Source organism: Acipenser ruthenus, chromosome 7 (assembly GCF_902713425.1).
Source record: "Acipenser ruthenus chromosome 7, fAciRut3.2 maternal haplotype, whole genome shotgun sequence".
Classification (NCBI taxonomy): Eukaryota; Metazoa; Chordata; class Actinopteri; order Acipenseriformes; family Acipenseridae; genus Acipenser; species Acipenser ruthenus.
The window spans coordinates 42,056,804-42,074,170 of NC_081195.1; the positions used below are offsets into that span (position 1 = coordinate 42,056,804).

Below are 17,367 nucleotides of genomic sequence, written 5' to 3' on the forward strand. Positions count from 1 at the left end.
ACTGCTGAGTGTGTAATTACAGCCATGGTTAAAACTTGCATCATAGTTGAATTTATTGCATGTGCTCGCGTTCAGTTCTACCACAGCAAATCTCGATTGTATTACTAAAGTCCAAAATATAAGATGGAAGACATTTGCAAGATGGAATTTAAAGCCCACTCATAAATATATTAAATCTGACGAGGACATCACACAATGCGTCATATTAAATCGTGCAGCAATATTACATTTGTGTGAGATACTAAAAAATGACTTGGAAAGCCCGACAGCCAGAAGCCACGCATTACCTGCGCGTATGAAAATACAGTATTAATGGCATTGGGATTTTATGTAGCAGGGTCTTTTCAAAGAGCCGTGTCCCGTGTACTTAGTGTTGCCACCCGTTCTGGTTTTTTATTATTATTATTATTTATTTATTAGCAGATGCCCTTATCCAGGGCGACTTACAATTGTTACAACATATCACATTATTTTACATTATACAGATATCACATTATTTTTACATACAATTACCCATTTATACAGGTGGGTTTTTACTGGAGCAATCTAGGTAAAATACCTTGCTCAAGGGTACAACAGTAGTGTCCCCCCACTGGGGATTGAACCCACAACCCTCCGGTCAAGAGTCCAGAGCCCTAACCACTACGCCACATGCCTGGATTGTTCCACTCTGCCTGGATTGTTCTCTTTTTGAGGCAGCTGTCCTGGGAAATCTGTAAGACTTCCCGGGACATTAAATGTCATCAAAGTATATGATTTTTTTTTGTATGAAATGACTCTGGTGTCCCGGTTTTTTGTAAATTAGAGGTGGGAACCCTACGTGTACTGCATCGGGTAACCGATGCGTTTGTTTGTAAGGGAGCCAATTATATAATTTTTCCCACTGACCAACAACAGCAGCGTCAAAACAAAGATATGTTTTATAATATAAGTGGATTTCCATCAGTGCTGGGGGCAATTGACTGCACACATGTGGCACTGTGGACACCTTTTGATGGGGCTGCAGCGTACATGAACAGAAAGGGATACTCCTCGATAAACACACAGGTGGTTTGTGGTGCAAACTACATAATCCTAAATGTGTGTGCTAATTTCCCTGGATCCTATATCCTCAGAAAACCACGCACCTGTTTGAATACAGCATGTGTCCACATATGTGTTATATGCCATACATGTAATATTGTAAAAATATGAATTAATTCATGAAGAAAATGCTGAACCACAGTAATTTAAAAACATCCTCCCGTCAAATCTGTATGTGTAGCCTATATTTACTTTATATGTATATTAATGTATGAATAAAATAGCATGAAGGGCAGTATTCATAAAATAAAATAAACTTTGCAGAAGTTGTGTTGTAAAATGCAGACAAGTTCATTTATCACAGAGGTTATAGAACATCGGGTGTGTAAATTGGCAACTTGTTCAATCACATGTGGTATCTCAGTAGATTCAATATCAAGAATTTTTTTTTTTTTTAAATTACAGTGCATGACATGGGTGCCTCTATTATATCTAAGATAAACAACATCTGGAACGAAATGACAACTCTTCCTCTGCTGACTTACAGATTGTATGAATCACTGCACTAGTGGGGATGGGGGAAAATGTGTGCAATGAATAATAAGGAATGACACGAATTGTAGCATATTTTAGAAACATATTTTTTATGTATGATTAATGGTTAGAAGACAAATATACAACTTCGCTTTTTAAATAAATGTTTCCCCAGAGCCTGACACATGCGAAAAATAGCTGTTTTTCAGCGGGTTCCTGTCATTAGTAAAACCCGGCGTAAGTTATCTTATGAAACTGTTGTTTCCTCATAGTTCATGATGATATTCGATTGGTTTTGGTCTGCTTTTCCCTGGGAAAAACATCACCTGCCTGTTACTCCCTGTTAATTATACATTTCATTTTCCTAAATTGACTGATTGTACCGACGGATTTAAGGATGAATGTGTGCTCATCGAATTCCCTTATTTTAGGGGATTTTGTTTGAGTATTGCTTCAATTTTCCGACAAAGTGCAAAGAAAATTTGTTTGGAAAAATGTTTACCACAACACTGAAATACCGTCACTTCTGAGAATACAGGCCTGTGTACCCTATACAGTTGTATAGGAACATACTGAGTTTTGCACATTGCTGCTTGTATGCAGACAGTTTAATCAAATAAACCACCAATCCTTCCATTAAAAGTTAACGCTTCTATTTATGCAACTACCCTTTTACAATAGCAACGCCATGGGAACATTCTATATATATATATATATATATATATATATATATATATATATATATATATATTACATGCAAGCTTATTTTCCCTGTGTGCATAGACTGTAGTATAGCACTCATATCTTTATTGTAGTTTAAAATAAAGAAGCAACAGAAGCAATGTTTATGCTGTATTAAACGTGTGCCATATGGTTGTGTTTTTGTTTTTTATTTGGTCATTTTGTTTTTGTAATTACATTAAATTTACATAACAAAATCATGTGTCAAAAATGTTTAATAGTAAAAAATTCCACTTGTCTACAGTAATTTTACAGTGAGCTACCGTTTTTTTTTTATTTTACAAACAACAATATTTGTGTTTTTATGTTAGAAAACCAGTCATGCTTTGCCAATGTATTATCAAAATTAAACCATGATGTAAAGTTAAAAGCCTAAGCATATTGTTTAAACTCAATGCTTCCCAACGCAGTGCTCAAACAGATCATATTATTATTATTTATTTCTTAGCAGACGCCCTTATCCAGGGCGACTTACAATTGTTACAAGATATCACATTATACATTATATCACATTATACAGATATCACATTATTTTACATACAATTACCCATTTATACAGTTGGGTTTTTACTGGAGCAGTCTAGGTAAAGTACCTTGCTCAAGGGTACAACAGCAGTGTCCCCCACTGGGGATTGAACCCACAACCCTCCGGTCAAGAGTCCAGAGCCCTAACCACTACTCCACACTGCTGCCTCACGCAGACAGTTCAGTGCTGCTTACTGCTCAATGCAGAGCAGCTTCCTGCTTCACTGGGTCACGGACGATAATTATGATTATCGATAATAATTTTTCAACGACATAAATTTATCACTGCAAAAAAAATTACAGTGATTATCAATATTATCGATTATTGTTCCAACCCTAACCCCCAACAAATGCAACTATCATGTTGATTGTAGACCACAGTTAGCATCACTAACTTTTTTAAGCAAAAACAAGTCAATGAGCCTGGACTCAAACATCACGTTCAGCTCACACAATACACAATACAAATGAACAGGTGAATACAAATAAACAGACTTGTAGATAACCTTCCGTTTGGACTGAAATATGAATGTTTGTATGCAACTCAACTATAAAATATATGGAATATTTGGAGATCTGAACTTGAGTATTGAGTATTGACAGTGGGCTCATTTACCAGATTTGCCTTAAGATTTCTAGGTCAATATTCCAAATAGTAACTTGCAATTAGGAGAAGATACTTTTTTTTGGACAGTAGTTTACCTAACGCAGCTTTCTCAATTAGCCCTTATTATTAAATAACAACATGGCAGGCAACCTGGGAAAGAATACTGTATTATTTTATTTAAATAGCTTTTCTTGAAGTACCTTTAAGTTATTCTGAGCATATTTTGTTATATTTCAAGAAACAAGGTCGTTTGTGTTAATGTTCACTTACAGTCTCCCATGTCAATATCGCAGGGGGCAGCTCTTTGATTTGCTGCGTTTCATTGTGTCTATTCAGCCACTTGTGGCCCTCCTATTCAGAAAGACAAATAAATACATCACTGCCATTCTTTTAACTAAATGCCTTGTGCCACATAGGTATTATACTTTTACCACTTGGTCATTCCACTACCAAAAAGAGGAAGCATCCCAGTCATCAATATCTAGCAACAGAAATAGCACATATCAGTAACAAATCGAAGAAAATTTAGTAAATAATAATTTTAATATAGTATGTAATTCTTTTTAAATTGATTCAAAAAAGGATTTCACTTCAACAGATAATATTTTACTATATGTTTTAATTGAGTTTGTATCATTACTGTTATATCTATGGTAAAAAAAAAAAAAATGCTAAGAAATTGGTGATGCTGAGGCAGCCATCTACCCAGTGAAGTGGGATGGATTCAGCTGTGTTAGAAAAAAGGAAAAGTAAGCAACATTTACCACATTTAAAGTCTAATGTTCCCCTGTTTGCATCACACCAACAATGAACAAGAGAAGAACATCTCACCGGAGACTTTTTCGCTTCAAACAGCTCCAGGAAGCGATGATAGTTGATGACATCAGTGTCCTCAGGATCCAGCAAAGCCATAAGCTCCTCAAACTGTTCATTGGTCATTCGAAATGTTAAACTATCCAAAATCCGACGCAACTCCAACCGAGTGACATTCCCATTGCGGTCCTAAAGAAAACAGATTGACGATGATCTCTTACTGCTGAATGTAGACAGCAAAAGGCATACAAGTATGAGAGCTTAGATCTTGGAATAATATTAAACTGTTTCTTACATCATCAAACACGAGAAAGGCCTTCCTCAGAGAGGTGTGAGCTGTCTGGATGTATGGTTGGAGCTTCAGAAGAATATCCTCTGAAGAAAACTGCTCATCAGCACCTCGGATTGGACTTACCCTTTTATAAACGGAAATAGAAATTAATGGGTTATTCAAGCATTATTTTATTCATGCTCATTTACTGAATTTAAAATAATATTGTGTTTCATTATTGGTTCAAAATATATGTTTATTGTATTTATAAGCACACACAACAGACAGTTACAACAAACAGACAGACAGTCAGATAGATATCTCACCTGTGATTTGATCTAACTGGAACTGTCTGGCCATTCCCAGGAGCTACAGGGTCTTTGAATTTAGCAAGAAATTGTTCCCATGCAATTTTACCGGTGGCTTTGAACCCAAACCTAAGTCAAAAACAAAAAATGAATTGCTTTGGTGTTTGAAAACAATGAGTTAATGTAACTAAAGCTGGTGTGTTGAAAGTGTTTATTATTTTTGTGTGTTTTTTTTACCGATTCATCAGTCCCTTGAAGGTGGCATCATTCATGGAAATCACAAAGTTACTGAGGATGCACTTCAGATCTTCAAAGGAGACAAACCCACTCTGGGTATCATCAAAAGCTTGCAAGGCTTTCAGAACATTCTGTTTGTTTAAGCGCATCTGTAATTCCAGAGATAAAAAACAACATTTTAATAAGCTAGATCAACTGCGATGAAATACTGGTTTCTGCAGGGATTTTATGTGGGTTGTGAGAGAGTGATCATTTTTGGAAATGTATTAGCAAGAGCACAGGGATTCAACAAGGACATTTATTTTACCTAGAGATATTCTGAAATGTTATTATTATTATTATTATTATTATTATTATTATTATTATTATTATTATTATTATTATTATTATTATTATTTCTTAGCAGACTGCTAAGAAATAATAATAATAATAATAATAATAATAATAATAATAATAATAATAATAATAATAATAAAACAAGCTTTTATGTAATTTTCGGGCTTTTTAATTCATTACACTGGGTTAAAACATATATGTTTATGTATTGCTTACATTTTTTGCATTTCTGTGGTTTGAGGTCAGCAGAAACAAAAACATTTAAGAGACAGATAATACAAAACAAATTTTCACAACTGCTCCTGTTAATAAAGCACACCATTAAATGTTTTTTCAAGTCCTGACTAATACATTACATACTCAAGTATTTCTTCAGTGAAGCACATTGCAGTACTGGATATGCACATTTTAACATTTGCTTCTACAATAGGTTTGGGGAGTATCATTATTGTATAAGTTAATACGTTGTGTGTAGGGTCTCTTATTGTAAGAGAAGTCATCTCATGCAGTTTGGGCGAGAGGACCACAAAGCAAAGTTGTTCTGGCTGTTCAAACTATGCAAAATGACGTCACTTATACAATAAGAGACACTCTCTACATATGTAGAAAAATGTAGCCAGTGCACTTCTGCTAACATTTCCAACAGTGATGTTCCTCAATTAAATAAACATTCCCTATCTCTTCCTTAATCAATACATTTATCCTGTATTTAAAATTATGGAATTTTCTTATGCAAACTGAAAAAACAAAAAACTACCATTCTTTTGATTACATTTAATGGAAGTGACTTCCTGAAATGCAGAACCAGTTCTGTGGGGAGCTTAAGCTGGACCTTTTGTTCACCCAGTGACACATCTAGCTGTTTTGCTATTCCCTTTCACACGCTCAGAAAGAGTTTCAAGTTGTATCTAGAGTCATTTTGTACATTCAATAAAGCAGAATAGAAGTTACAAATTTGTAAATCTTTTACACAATACAAAAAAGAAAAGGGGAACAAAATGAAGAGTGGTATAGGATCTTTAGGGGTATATTCTCATAGCATTTGACCAATTGACCTGTTCATCTTTACAAAACTAAAACCAAATAAAAAATATAATCTCTAAAGCACTCAAGCACTCTCAATTTACAGTACAGCCTTTTTCATACTTAGACTGTTTTTTCTTGCATAATATTAAATAAATAAATAAATAAATAAAATGCTTACATTTTTTCGGAAAACCCTCTCAGTATCATCTAAAGCTTGTCCTTCAACAAAAATCTGCTGGTTTGCATTTTTATGGTGTTTCTTTTGATCTTCTTGAACAGCTTTCCAATTCAGCACTGTAACCAACAAAGTTTTATTTTACATTAAAGAGGTAACATGTGGAATACATAAATGACTTACAAATATAGACATAAAGGGTGCTAATTACACGTATATTCTAAAAGTGGACCCTGTTTGCTGAGTCCAAAACTGTTCTTCCTTACCTAACTGTGTGCCTTCTGGGACTGGCCTGTTGTTGATTTCAAGGCCAAGCTTCTGTAGAAATTCTGTGTAGGACACTGTAGCACTGTTACTCACATCAAAATGAGACCAAAGCCTGTGGAAACCAATATTATTTAGTAGCACAAACAATAGTAATTTGTATGCATTTCTTTTATCAGTTTGACCTTTAGACTGTTTCCAATAGTACTTATTTTTACTTACTTGCTAAATTCCTTATTAGTCATCTGAAAACAATAGCTCTCGATAACTCTCCTAAATTCATGCTTCTGAATATGTCCATCTCGGTTGTAATCAAAGAGTCGGAAGGCCCTTATTGTGTTTTTTAAGTTCTTGGACACCTGTCAATTCAAATAATACATTTTTGTTATAATAACAATATTGAGAAATTACAATTTACTTCAATAAAAAACAATGCAATGACACCTAAATTTGCTGCTTTGTTCCAAAGCTTCTGCTACAGGGGAGATGACAGCTGCTGCCAATAGAAGCTGATTAAATCAGTATGCAACATTCTGCTGAGGTGCCAGGCAATCGATCAGACAGATACTAAATATATCACACACACACACTGGGGTAATGTCTTTCTTGCATTTTTGCAATGCAAAGATCATTCATTTTAATTGCTGCATTATTTGAACAATTCAAGATTGCCCTACATGAATGGGGTGTAAGCAACCTAAGATTAACTTATTTTGGTTTTGTTTATTTTTGCAAAGCAGTAACAAAAGGGATATATTATTCTGGGAGACAATGGGAACACTTCACTATTTTCTTACTGGAAAAGGCACAGTTACAAAGAATTTTAGGTACAGTATATACTATTACAGTTAATGAACATTGATCTCATACCAATCAATCTATTAAATACTGCTACTCAACACCTTGTGGATTAGCATCTCATAACAAGTGGCCATACACAATTTCGTCAAAACTAAACATGTGACTTTCAAGATATGGTCTTTAATAGATCAATGATATAGTACAGTTAGACAAAAAAAATGATGGCACTGCTTTTTGATGATGTCTTTCTGAAATTACAGTGATGTATTAACTTTCTAGTAACGCTGTCAATTAATCGCTGTTAACTCAAGCGATTAATAAAAAATGAAATAAAGCGTTAATTTTTTTAACAGACGTTAATCGCAGTCCACTCTGTTTTGACCCTCCTAACCTACTGTAGTTCATTTCTGCCGGCACAGTTCGATTTTGTTGAGAAACGGTATAAGAAGAAGAAAAAATACATCTGATGGAGAAAAGCACACAAAGTGCAGGACCTTTGAACGGGAAGTTTATTTAAAAAAAAAAAATTCCCGATGGTTCTTTGGATAGAAACAGGGTTACCTGTAACATCTGCCAGGCTGAATTTCAGTATCATCGAAGTACATCAATTCTGCAGTACCACCTACGTGCTGAACATGCTTTTGCTGCTGAAAATCAGATTGCCAGCAATACTTCTACCACAAATAAAAGTGGTCAGTTTGGTCAGAGTACTATTTTAGAATGTCAGGAGGATTGCTGCAAGCCCATGAAACAAACGAAGTACAACAATTTAACTACTGCTATTGCCAAGTTGATAGCTACCGACTGCAACACTGTAAACGATACAGGGCTAAGAGATGTTATTCAAATAGCATTTTCCAATCAGTCATATAACTTACCTTCCAGAGGAACAATGCATCACAAATACATGATCTATATGAAAACAAGAAGACTACAAAGGTGGAGCTTCTGAAAAACACAACAGCTGTTGCTTTGACTGGTGATCACTGGACATCGTTGAGCTATCTTGGAGTTACTGCACACCACATTGATGATACATGGACAATGCAATCATTTGCTTTAACAGTAACGCATACAGAAGAGAGACATTATGCTGAACCATATGCAGAGAGTTTCTTGGATGTTACAAAAGAGTGGGATATACAAGGCAAGGTAACAACAATTGGTACAGACAGTGCACGTAATATGACAGCAGCAGCCAGATTTATGCCATTTGAACACATGCCGTGCATCGCCCACAGTGTGCAACAATCCATTACAGTGGCACTCAATGACGGTGGATTTGACATTCTCGGTCCTGCCTCACCGAGGTAATAAATAGTCACTGCGCAGAGACGTCAATCTCTTTTGCATTGAACCCATGAATGCAAGTGATGTGTCCTCACAAGGTTGGTGGTCATCTTCTCTTTCAGGGAACCGGGGTTACATCTGTAACCTATCGTTCCCTTTCAATCATCTAGAGTTGGTGGCATGAGCGTGCAACCTCAAGGACCCTGGTGCCCATTTAAGGCATAGAGGGATCTATGACATTAAGTCGGCAGAACATGGTAAATGTATGCAGGGTAGTCCAGCTAGCCGCAGTACATATATCGGTCAGCGAGGCACCTCTGAAGAAGGCCCATGACGTAGCCACGCCTCTGGTTGAGTGCGCGGCCACCCTCCCAGGTGGGGGTAGGCCGACATTAGTATATGCAGTCGAAACCGTGTCCACAATCCAATGGGACAATCGCTGCTTAGAGAGGGCTTGACCTTGGGTCCATTCACCATGGCAAATGAAGAGCTGGTCAGATTGACACAGCGTTCTCGTTCTATTCGCATAGCACCTCAATGCCCGAACTGGGCAGAAGGAATTTAATCTCCTATCTGACTCCTCTGTGAAGGGAGGGGGATGGAAAGCCTCTAGTTCCACTGATTGATTCAAGTGAAACGCTGTAATCACCTTAGGGAGAAAAGACTCCTCTGCCTGCCCAGACTGCCCCCCAACTAGAGTTGGATGCATCTGTTGTCACCACTTGACGGTTGTAAATGACTCCCATCCTTACACCTTCGCTCAATTGAGGGGCTTGCCTCCACCAGCGTAGCACTTTCCAGCAGAGACGAGACACTGTCAGCCGACGGTGATCCCTTGGGGGAGAATTGTACGTTTCTTGCTCTGTAATTTTACCTGCTTTGTGCCATTTATTTTCGTGTTATGGCAGCCTCCGCTGACGACCCAGTCTATGTTGCTTGGTTTAAGAAAGACCTTCACTGCAGACCTAACAAAACGCAAGGAAAGTACCGATATCTCATGGCTAAAGATCGCGACAGCACTCGACCCAAGGTTTAATAATCTGAAGTGCCTTCCAAGATCTGAGCGGGGCGAGGTGTGGAATTTAATTGGTACTTTGTTGTCAGAAGTCAATGCACCGCAGCCTGTTGTGCAAACTATAGAACCTGCACCACCACCAAGAAAAAAAAAAAGATGAACCTCCTGTAGGCATCTGACTCAGATGATGAAGATGAAGAAACGTCAATCAGCACTGATTTGGATCGTTATAAAGCAGAACCCAGCATAAACGTAGAAGAATGTCTGCTGGAATGCAGGGGCCCACGAGAGTTTAGCACATCTGGCACGTAAATACTTAGGGACACCTGCTACAACGGTGTCATGCGAACGGCTTTTCTCGCTTTCGGGTAATTGTACAGAAGCGGGCAGCATTATCCCCTGAAAACGTAAACAGGCTTGTCTGTCTCAGCAACTGGCTCAGCAGAAAGAAACAAGACTGAATTAACTAGTGCTGTATTAATATTATTTATTTTATTTTTTGAGAGCAGCTATATTTATTCTCATTAGTGCTTAATGGGCTTTTTTCTTCTTTTTTTAAACAGCTGATATTCACTTTAAAAGATCTAGTTTCAATGCGCAAGTGTACTGTGGAGGAGCATGTTTTCAAGAATTCTCAGTTGTTTACATTAGATGCAAGCAAAAGTTGGCAATATAAATTGTGATTGCACTGTACAAAGTTAATTTGGGGGAAAAAACTAAACACATTTGTAATGAAAAGTATATTGAACCTTGTATACTTTGTATTCTGTATCATTACTGATAAACAATATTTTTGAAGAGGTGAAAAACACCTAAGTTAAGCAGAAGTCTTTCTATACTTCCTAATAAACAGGAACTTGCATCAGAACTGGATCAGTCCTTTGTGTTTTTTTTTTTATTTTTTTATTTAATAATGAACTCTTTCCAAACAAAATCTTTATTTAAAGAGAGTTTTCTTGTTTACTTAAAAATATCTTTAATTAAAATGGTATTCTAGTACTGTTTAAAAATGCGATTAAAATTGTGATTAATCTAGATGATTTTTTTTTATCGCAAGATTAATCGAGATTAATTTGTTTTAATTGTTTGACACCCCTACTTTCTAGATAACTAACTTATTTAAAATGCTAAGGAACAATCAGACCTTAACCTATTCATGGGCTGAAATAGCAAGGCCATATCTTGGCTGCTCGATTTTATCATCATTACTGCCTCTGAAGAATGGCTCTTGATTATCTCTTCTGTCATTGAATGCATTTCTGGTATTTCTTAATGTAGTGTTTCTCTTTTATGATGCCAAATCCCTGTTTACCAGCTGTACAAGCAGGCAGCTCTTCAGGCCTGCATTCTGCCTACTGGCATGAAGAAAAGCTTTTGATACGATTCAGTGTCCCTTTCATTTGTTAATTAATATGTTACAGTTGTGTTTACTGTATCAGTATGTATTAACCATAGTGTCCTGAGGTAAATACAATTACGTAAAAGCTAATGGGAGATGATGGTATTCATGATGTTTATATTAATGCAGCAAATCAACAAATAGTATGTTGGATTAATATCAGAGTAACATGAGAACATGTATGTTTACTGGAATCTGAGTGGATTAAATCAGATGTATGATAGCTTTCTGCTCATTTATGATGTGTTTTTCAGGGACTGTGTTTGATATTGATGTTAGAAGGTTAACAGTCAATCTTAGCAATCTGTCTCATGAGCAAAGATGTGAGACAGAGCATAAGAGCTTATTTTTTATTAGAATATCAGGATGGTCTTGAAGAAACACGTCAATCTGCTCAAACTGTGATCCTAGTCAGCTATTTTCAAAGTATTTTCCTCTAAGGTATAATTTGTAAAATACGTTTTAGCGTAAAAAACTTTACAAATAGACCTCATAGTTTTTGAATACTGTGAATGCTAAGCTGTTTTTCTCTCTACATTTACAGTAACCAAAGTATTTGTTTTTCTATAGGCTAATTTGTCTGTCCATTTGTCTTATCATAGTATTCTCTGCTTAATCAACCCACATATCTCTGCATCTGCTATAGATAATTATAGCCTAATCCGAAAGTTTGGAAGGGACGCTAACAAAGGCAGATTTGCTGCCCTGAGTTGGTGCCCAATGGTGGTTAAAACAAGCTTCATTGGAAATGTGTGACACCTGGAACAACATTAATAAGACTGGAGATGATTGTTTTCCTACCATTGTTATTGTAAGGTACAGTGATATAGAGTAGTGGGGCATTTTAAGTGGTGGTAATTGCCATGTTGTATAATGTAACAGGTCCAGCCATTCTCTTCTCACACAAACATGTTGTGGACAAAGCAATATTTGTTTTGAATCCAAATCAAATTTCAGATTGAGACTCAACCCTACATACATATAAATGTGTTGGTCTGGTTCTCTGGAGTAACTGAAGAGGTACTGTACTCTTTCTCAAAAAGGGAAATTTGCTGTCTGTGTGAATGCAAAATGTTGATATCAAAAGAATAGGTTTCCACAGCGATATCATACTGATTTTCATTGAAGTCACTTTGCCTAATATTTCTGCTTGTTTATACATTTGTGTATGCAGACACACCCTACCTTTTCTTTTATGTGATACTGGATTTCAGATAAGGTCATGGTCTGGTTAGCTTTGCTTGAACTACACCTGGAAGAAAAAAGCAAACATCATTACAGTGTTTACATACCAACAAGGCTGAGCATACTGTTTCATTCTCAAGCACTAGTGGCAACAATTGCTACAAACAATAGCATTGAAAGCATGAATAAAGATTTCCTACAGCTACATTTAAGTGATACTGGTTGATTTTACAAGATTACTTGGGTGATCTTTTCTTTGCATTATATCAGAAATGAGGGGGAGGTGGGTGTGTGGAGATGGGGCTACACAAATGAAGATTTTGTCATATCCATAACTGATAGGAGTAACATGCTAATCTCTCCCTGCATAATTAGATTCAAACAAAGCAATGACAGTGAACAGAGAAAGAATTGGCTTTTAATATTTTTTTTTCCCCTTTAGAGTGTAAACCGTTTTTCAATCCCTTGTTAGCTTCAGAACACTTTCATTGCTCCCTATATTATTGCACAATTAAACTTTTCATTTCCTTATTTGCTGTTAATTAAACAAATTAAATAATAAAAATGCATAGTTTCTATAACATTGCAAAACTGAGATCTACATTCATAATTTAATTAGCTAGAACCATTTTAAAAAATGACATACAACCAAGGGTTGAGAAATATACAGTATTAACACTGGCGGAAGGAAGCTGAGAAGTTGCACAGGGATACATCTTCACAGTTGGTGTTCTGTTTTGCAGTCAGATCCAATCTGGTTTAAACTGTTCCAGTGTATTATAGAGTAGTGTAGTTAGGCTGTTAAGATCTCACCTGCTATTCACAGTTGAAAGTCTGCAAAATATTTTAAGAAACTCCATGTAAGGTATAGATCCATTACTTTTCATAGGAACCTTTAAAAGGAAAACATAGTATTCTTGTTAGTCAATTGAAACCCGCCATTCATTTTTTATTTACTTGTTGAACTCAGGTCTAACTTGCCTTATTGCCTCAACTCCTGGTGCCATTTGAATAAGGGACTGAAAGGAAACACTTAGGATGTTATTGTTGAGCTACACTGAAGGATAATGTTATTTTTGATGCTGACCACTTTTTTACCTGATACCAGTAAGGCTGTTTATAATTATTCAAAGCCCAAAAAGTTGTCTACCTAAACTCAAAACATTGACCTAATATTGTATATACAAAGACAAAGTTCTGTCAGATCTAAATGCATGCTGCAAGGAATAATCTTTCCATTGCAATTATTTGAGTTTTAAAATGTTTCTACCACCTACATTAACTGCTTGCTTAATAATTAATTGTTGACATGTTTCACTTTCTGTATCCTTGGCTTTACAGCTTTACACTCTGTGAATATAAGAATAAAGAAAATGACATGTTTGGCATCCCACAAGGTTCAAACGATGTCAGTTCTACAATCATAAAAAATAGCAACTGCTGTTCTCATTAAGTTTTAGAATTCAGAAGGAGTTTCAAAGTGAACCAAAGCCTTACTATATTCTCTGTTAATGCTTATAGCAAACAGAATGAAACAGTTTAGCTATAATCCCTGTAGTTAAACTATTATGAAAGCACACTGAACTCAGAAACATCACAGCACTGTAACTACCATAGCTAGACTAAATGTAGTTATAGTTGTATTGTTATTGTGAAGCTGGACCACAACAGTTAATATATAAAACACAATTATATTGTTATTGTATAGCTGAACTACAATATTGTTATATAACATTTATATTATTATCATACAGCTGGATTATAACATAGTTACTGTATGTAAATTGCACTGTTATCGTTAAGTTAATAAAATATAACCTAATATATTTTGAATATATTTTTTCTCCATGTGGGCAGATACACATCCTGTCCTTCTCCAGACATTTTTTGTGGTAAATGCTTTTACATATGTATTTACAGCCAGCCTGGGTCACAATTACCATTTCATCTTGTTAACGCAATTGAGACAAACTCATCAAAAAACACAAATCTTTATTTAGAAAATTGGTAACCTTTGTACACTATTCACTGCTTAATGTTGTTTCTAGGTAGTCAACTGGGCAACCATAAATAATTTTGCACCCCAACCCCTGACTGACACATGTTGCAGCCTAGATCTGGGGTGTAATGTGTTATTTGATAGTTTCATATTTTTGGTAGTCATGGCCTACTGTCATTTCTGAATCCAACTTTGATGCTCTTGTTAAAACCTAAAACCTCCTGCACCAGCGCAATAATGGCTTGTTTCACGGCAACATTGATTACTTTGTTATATTTGACATACACTTTCATTTTCATTTTTTTCATGGATTGTTAGCCCTGTTCTTCAAAGACTCTGCCAGTTGTTGAGTCAGAAATTATAAATTCCCTTCGGGGAGTGATATGATTGTAAATTCTACAGAGCTGTGATCACCAGGCTTCCTTTCACAGACAGATACATAACCCAGCTAATGCAGAAACAAGCTTGGAGCAGTCTGGAACCGCAACAGCAAATATTAGGAAGAGAAGATGCAATGTAGGCTAGAAAGAATATAAAAGCTTGAAATTCAGTGGGACATGTTGTATTATGCAAAACTACTGAAAATTATTGATGTCAGTATGACTTTTTGGTAATTTATCTAAGACACAATAGCTTTTTTTATGCACATATGGTCCAAATGGGTAAAACCAGAAGTGAAAGGGTATTTTTATTATATCAGATTCTCAGTGAAAGAAAGAAATATAACCATAGCCCTCGTGCCCTAGGTTATAGATGAAATGTAGGTCAATATTCTACCTCATACAGGATTATAAACCCATTTTCCTGGGGCCAAGAAGTGTGTCTGTGTGTGTGCCTATGTGTTTGCTGCTTAATGAGCCATCAGAACCAGAGAACCACCCTTCTGAAAGAACTCACATCGGTGTATTTTATTACTAGGGGTGCAATAAGTCCCCCTGGTAGGAGGGTGTAATAGGGAGACCCCGTCGCTGGTTCTGGAGTGCATGTGTGCCTTTATGGAAGAAGCTGGGACATGCAACAGGAGATGCGTTGCTAAGGAACTAATTGAGCAGGTAGGCTCACTCCAGTGCTGAGTTGATCGGAAGGTCCTGATTGGCTGGGAGGCTGCACAGAGCTCAAAAAGCATTTGCGCCACAGCTCGAGGCTACTGCACGGCCATAGCCCATATAGACAGGCACTGAGCGAAAGCTTGTTTGTTTACACTGAGGAGGAGAGTATCCACTCTACAGGAACTACTACACAAAACCCTTCTACTCCAAGACGGTGCTCGTAAAGGCATTGCCCAGCCGAGACTGTGTGAAAAGACCGTTTGAAGAGGCAGGAGTTGCCGTGAGAATACCGGGACTCCGGGAGCCCAGAAGTAGGTCAGTTTAGGGGATCCCAAACAGTGTACAGAGAAAGTTTGCATAGAGTAGTAGGTTCCTGGAGTGGGACGTTCCTTTCAGTGGGACTAGCGCTCATCATTTGTGTGGCAAACTTTTATTTTTAGGTTTGTTTTGTTGATATTATAGCTGCGCGCCTGTGCCTGCCTCAGTATTGTTCAGTGACGACCCACACATGTAACAAACCCCCCTGTTACTGAGGGATTTAGCATTTATGGCAGATTTTCCCCAATTGTATAAAGTGTCCATTTGTGACACCTGCTGGGAGATCAGTGTTATGAAACAGCTATGACTTTCTTTCCCTTCTATAAAATTATTAATAAACTTTATAAAGTGCTTTACCCTTTTACAATGCTAAACTACACCTACTCATACTTTATCATGATCTCACTAGGGTTTACTACATTTGACGAAGAAGAAGAAAAATCACTTGACTTTGCTATTAGTACGTTTTCAAAGCAGTGTCAAGTCAAATTTGTCTAATCTCCGACCCAGGAGATATAAACCACTGATCTAGGCCTTGAGTTCTGTTCTGTTCATTAGTCCACTTCCAACGTATTTACTCACCTTGGCCAATAGTTCCTCAAACTGCCCCTCTGTAAGTGGGAGAAGGAAGCTTTCCACCACACTACGGAACTCCCCTTTAGTGACGGTCAGATTGCACTCTACATCATACACTTGAAACACTCTTCTCAAGTCATCCTGCATTACTGGAGTTCTTTTCTGAAGAATACGCTCAATATCCACCATGGAGAGGCTGGGGTCTGGAGTAGATCTAACCGAGGTCCCAGTACCTAAAATAAAGAATGCCAGGCATCACAAAGAGATCTCTAGAGTCCGTGTCATTCATTATTCAGGGAACTTCTGTCCCTAGTCCCTATATAAAACAGGTCATGCTACTGTTTTTGGTGTTTGTTGAGGCTGTGTCATGAACTTTCTCTTTACTGTGAGATGATGTAAACTTACCAAATATACTGTATCATGGGGATAGTCTTAAAAAGACAATTTGAACAAAATACAAATTATTAGTCGTTAAATAAAAACTCTATACCATGAGGTTAGCAATCATTAGATTGCAGATTCCTGCTGCAATATTAATCACAAACCTCTTGCAGGCTGACACAAGGGTAAAACGATCATCAACATTTGTAATGTATTTATATTTTTCTGCGTTTTATGCTTTAAACCTTACTTGTAGCTGATCTTCTGGACATTTGGCTGACATTTCGTGATGGGCATCTTCCAGGGGTGGACTGTCTTGAAACAATCCTGATCCCATGAGAATGGGGACGCAGACTATCCACAGTTATGGGGTTTAATGGTACAGCAGTCATCATCATTGATGGACAATGGCCCTTACAGCATTCTTCACTAAAATAATGATAACAAATAACAACTCAGTGACATCCTTCTGTGTGAAAACTAATCAGTTATAG

At 36.7% G+C, this 17,367-nt stretch overlaps 1 protein-coding gene across 1 annotated transcript in view; it reads right to left on the reverse strand.

Moving 5' to 3' along the window:
* The window catches only part of efcab6 (EF-hand calcium binding domain 6), a 34,486-nt gene that overhangs the window by 15,249 nt on the left and 1,870 nt on the right, over window positions 1–17,367 (reverse strand). The window contains exons 2-13 of the mRNA XM_059026966.1: window positions 17,124–17,302; window positions 16,499–16,725; window positions 13,364–13,443; window positions 12,551–12,617; window positions 7,083–7,219; window positions 6,863–6,975; window positions 6,600–6,715; window positions 5,060–5,208; window positions 4,841–4,951; window positions 4,539–4,659; window positions 4,262–4,432; window positions 3,701–3,781 (exon numbers count right to left, since the gene is read on the reverse strand). Coding sequence (XP_058882949.1) covers window positions 3,701–3,781; window positions 4,262–4,432; window positions 4,539–4,659; window positions 4,841–4,951; window positions 5,060–5,208; window positions 6,600–6,715; window positions 6,863–6,975; window positions 7,083–7,219; window positions 12,551–12,617; window positions 13,364–13,443; window positions 16,499–16,725; window positions 17,124–17,271 — 1,521 coding nt within the window. The 5' untranslated portion in view covers window positions 17,272–17,302. The remainder of the gene's footprint in view (window positions 1–3,700; window positions 3,782–4,261; window positions 4,433–4,538; window positions 4,660–4,840; window positions 4,952–5,059; window positions 5,209–6,599; window positions 6,716–6,862; window positions 6,976–7,082; window positions 7,220–12,550; window positions 12,618–13,363; window positions 13,444–16,498; window positions 16,726–17,123; window positions 17,303–17,367) is intronic.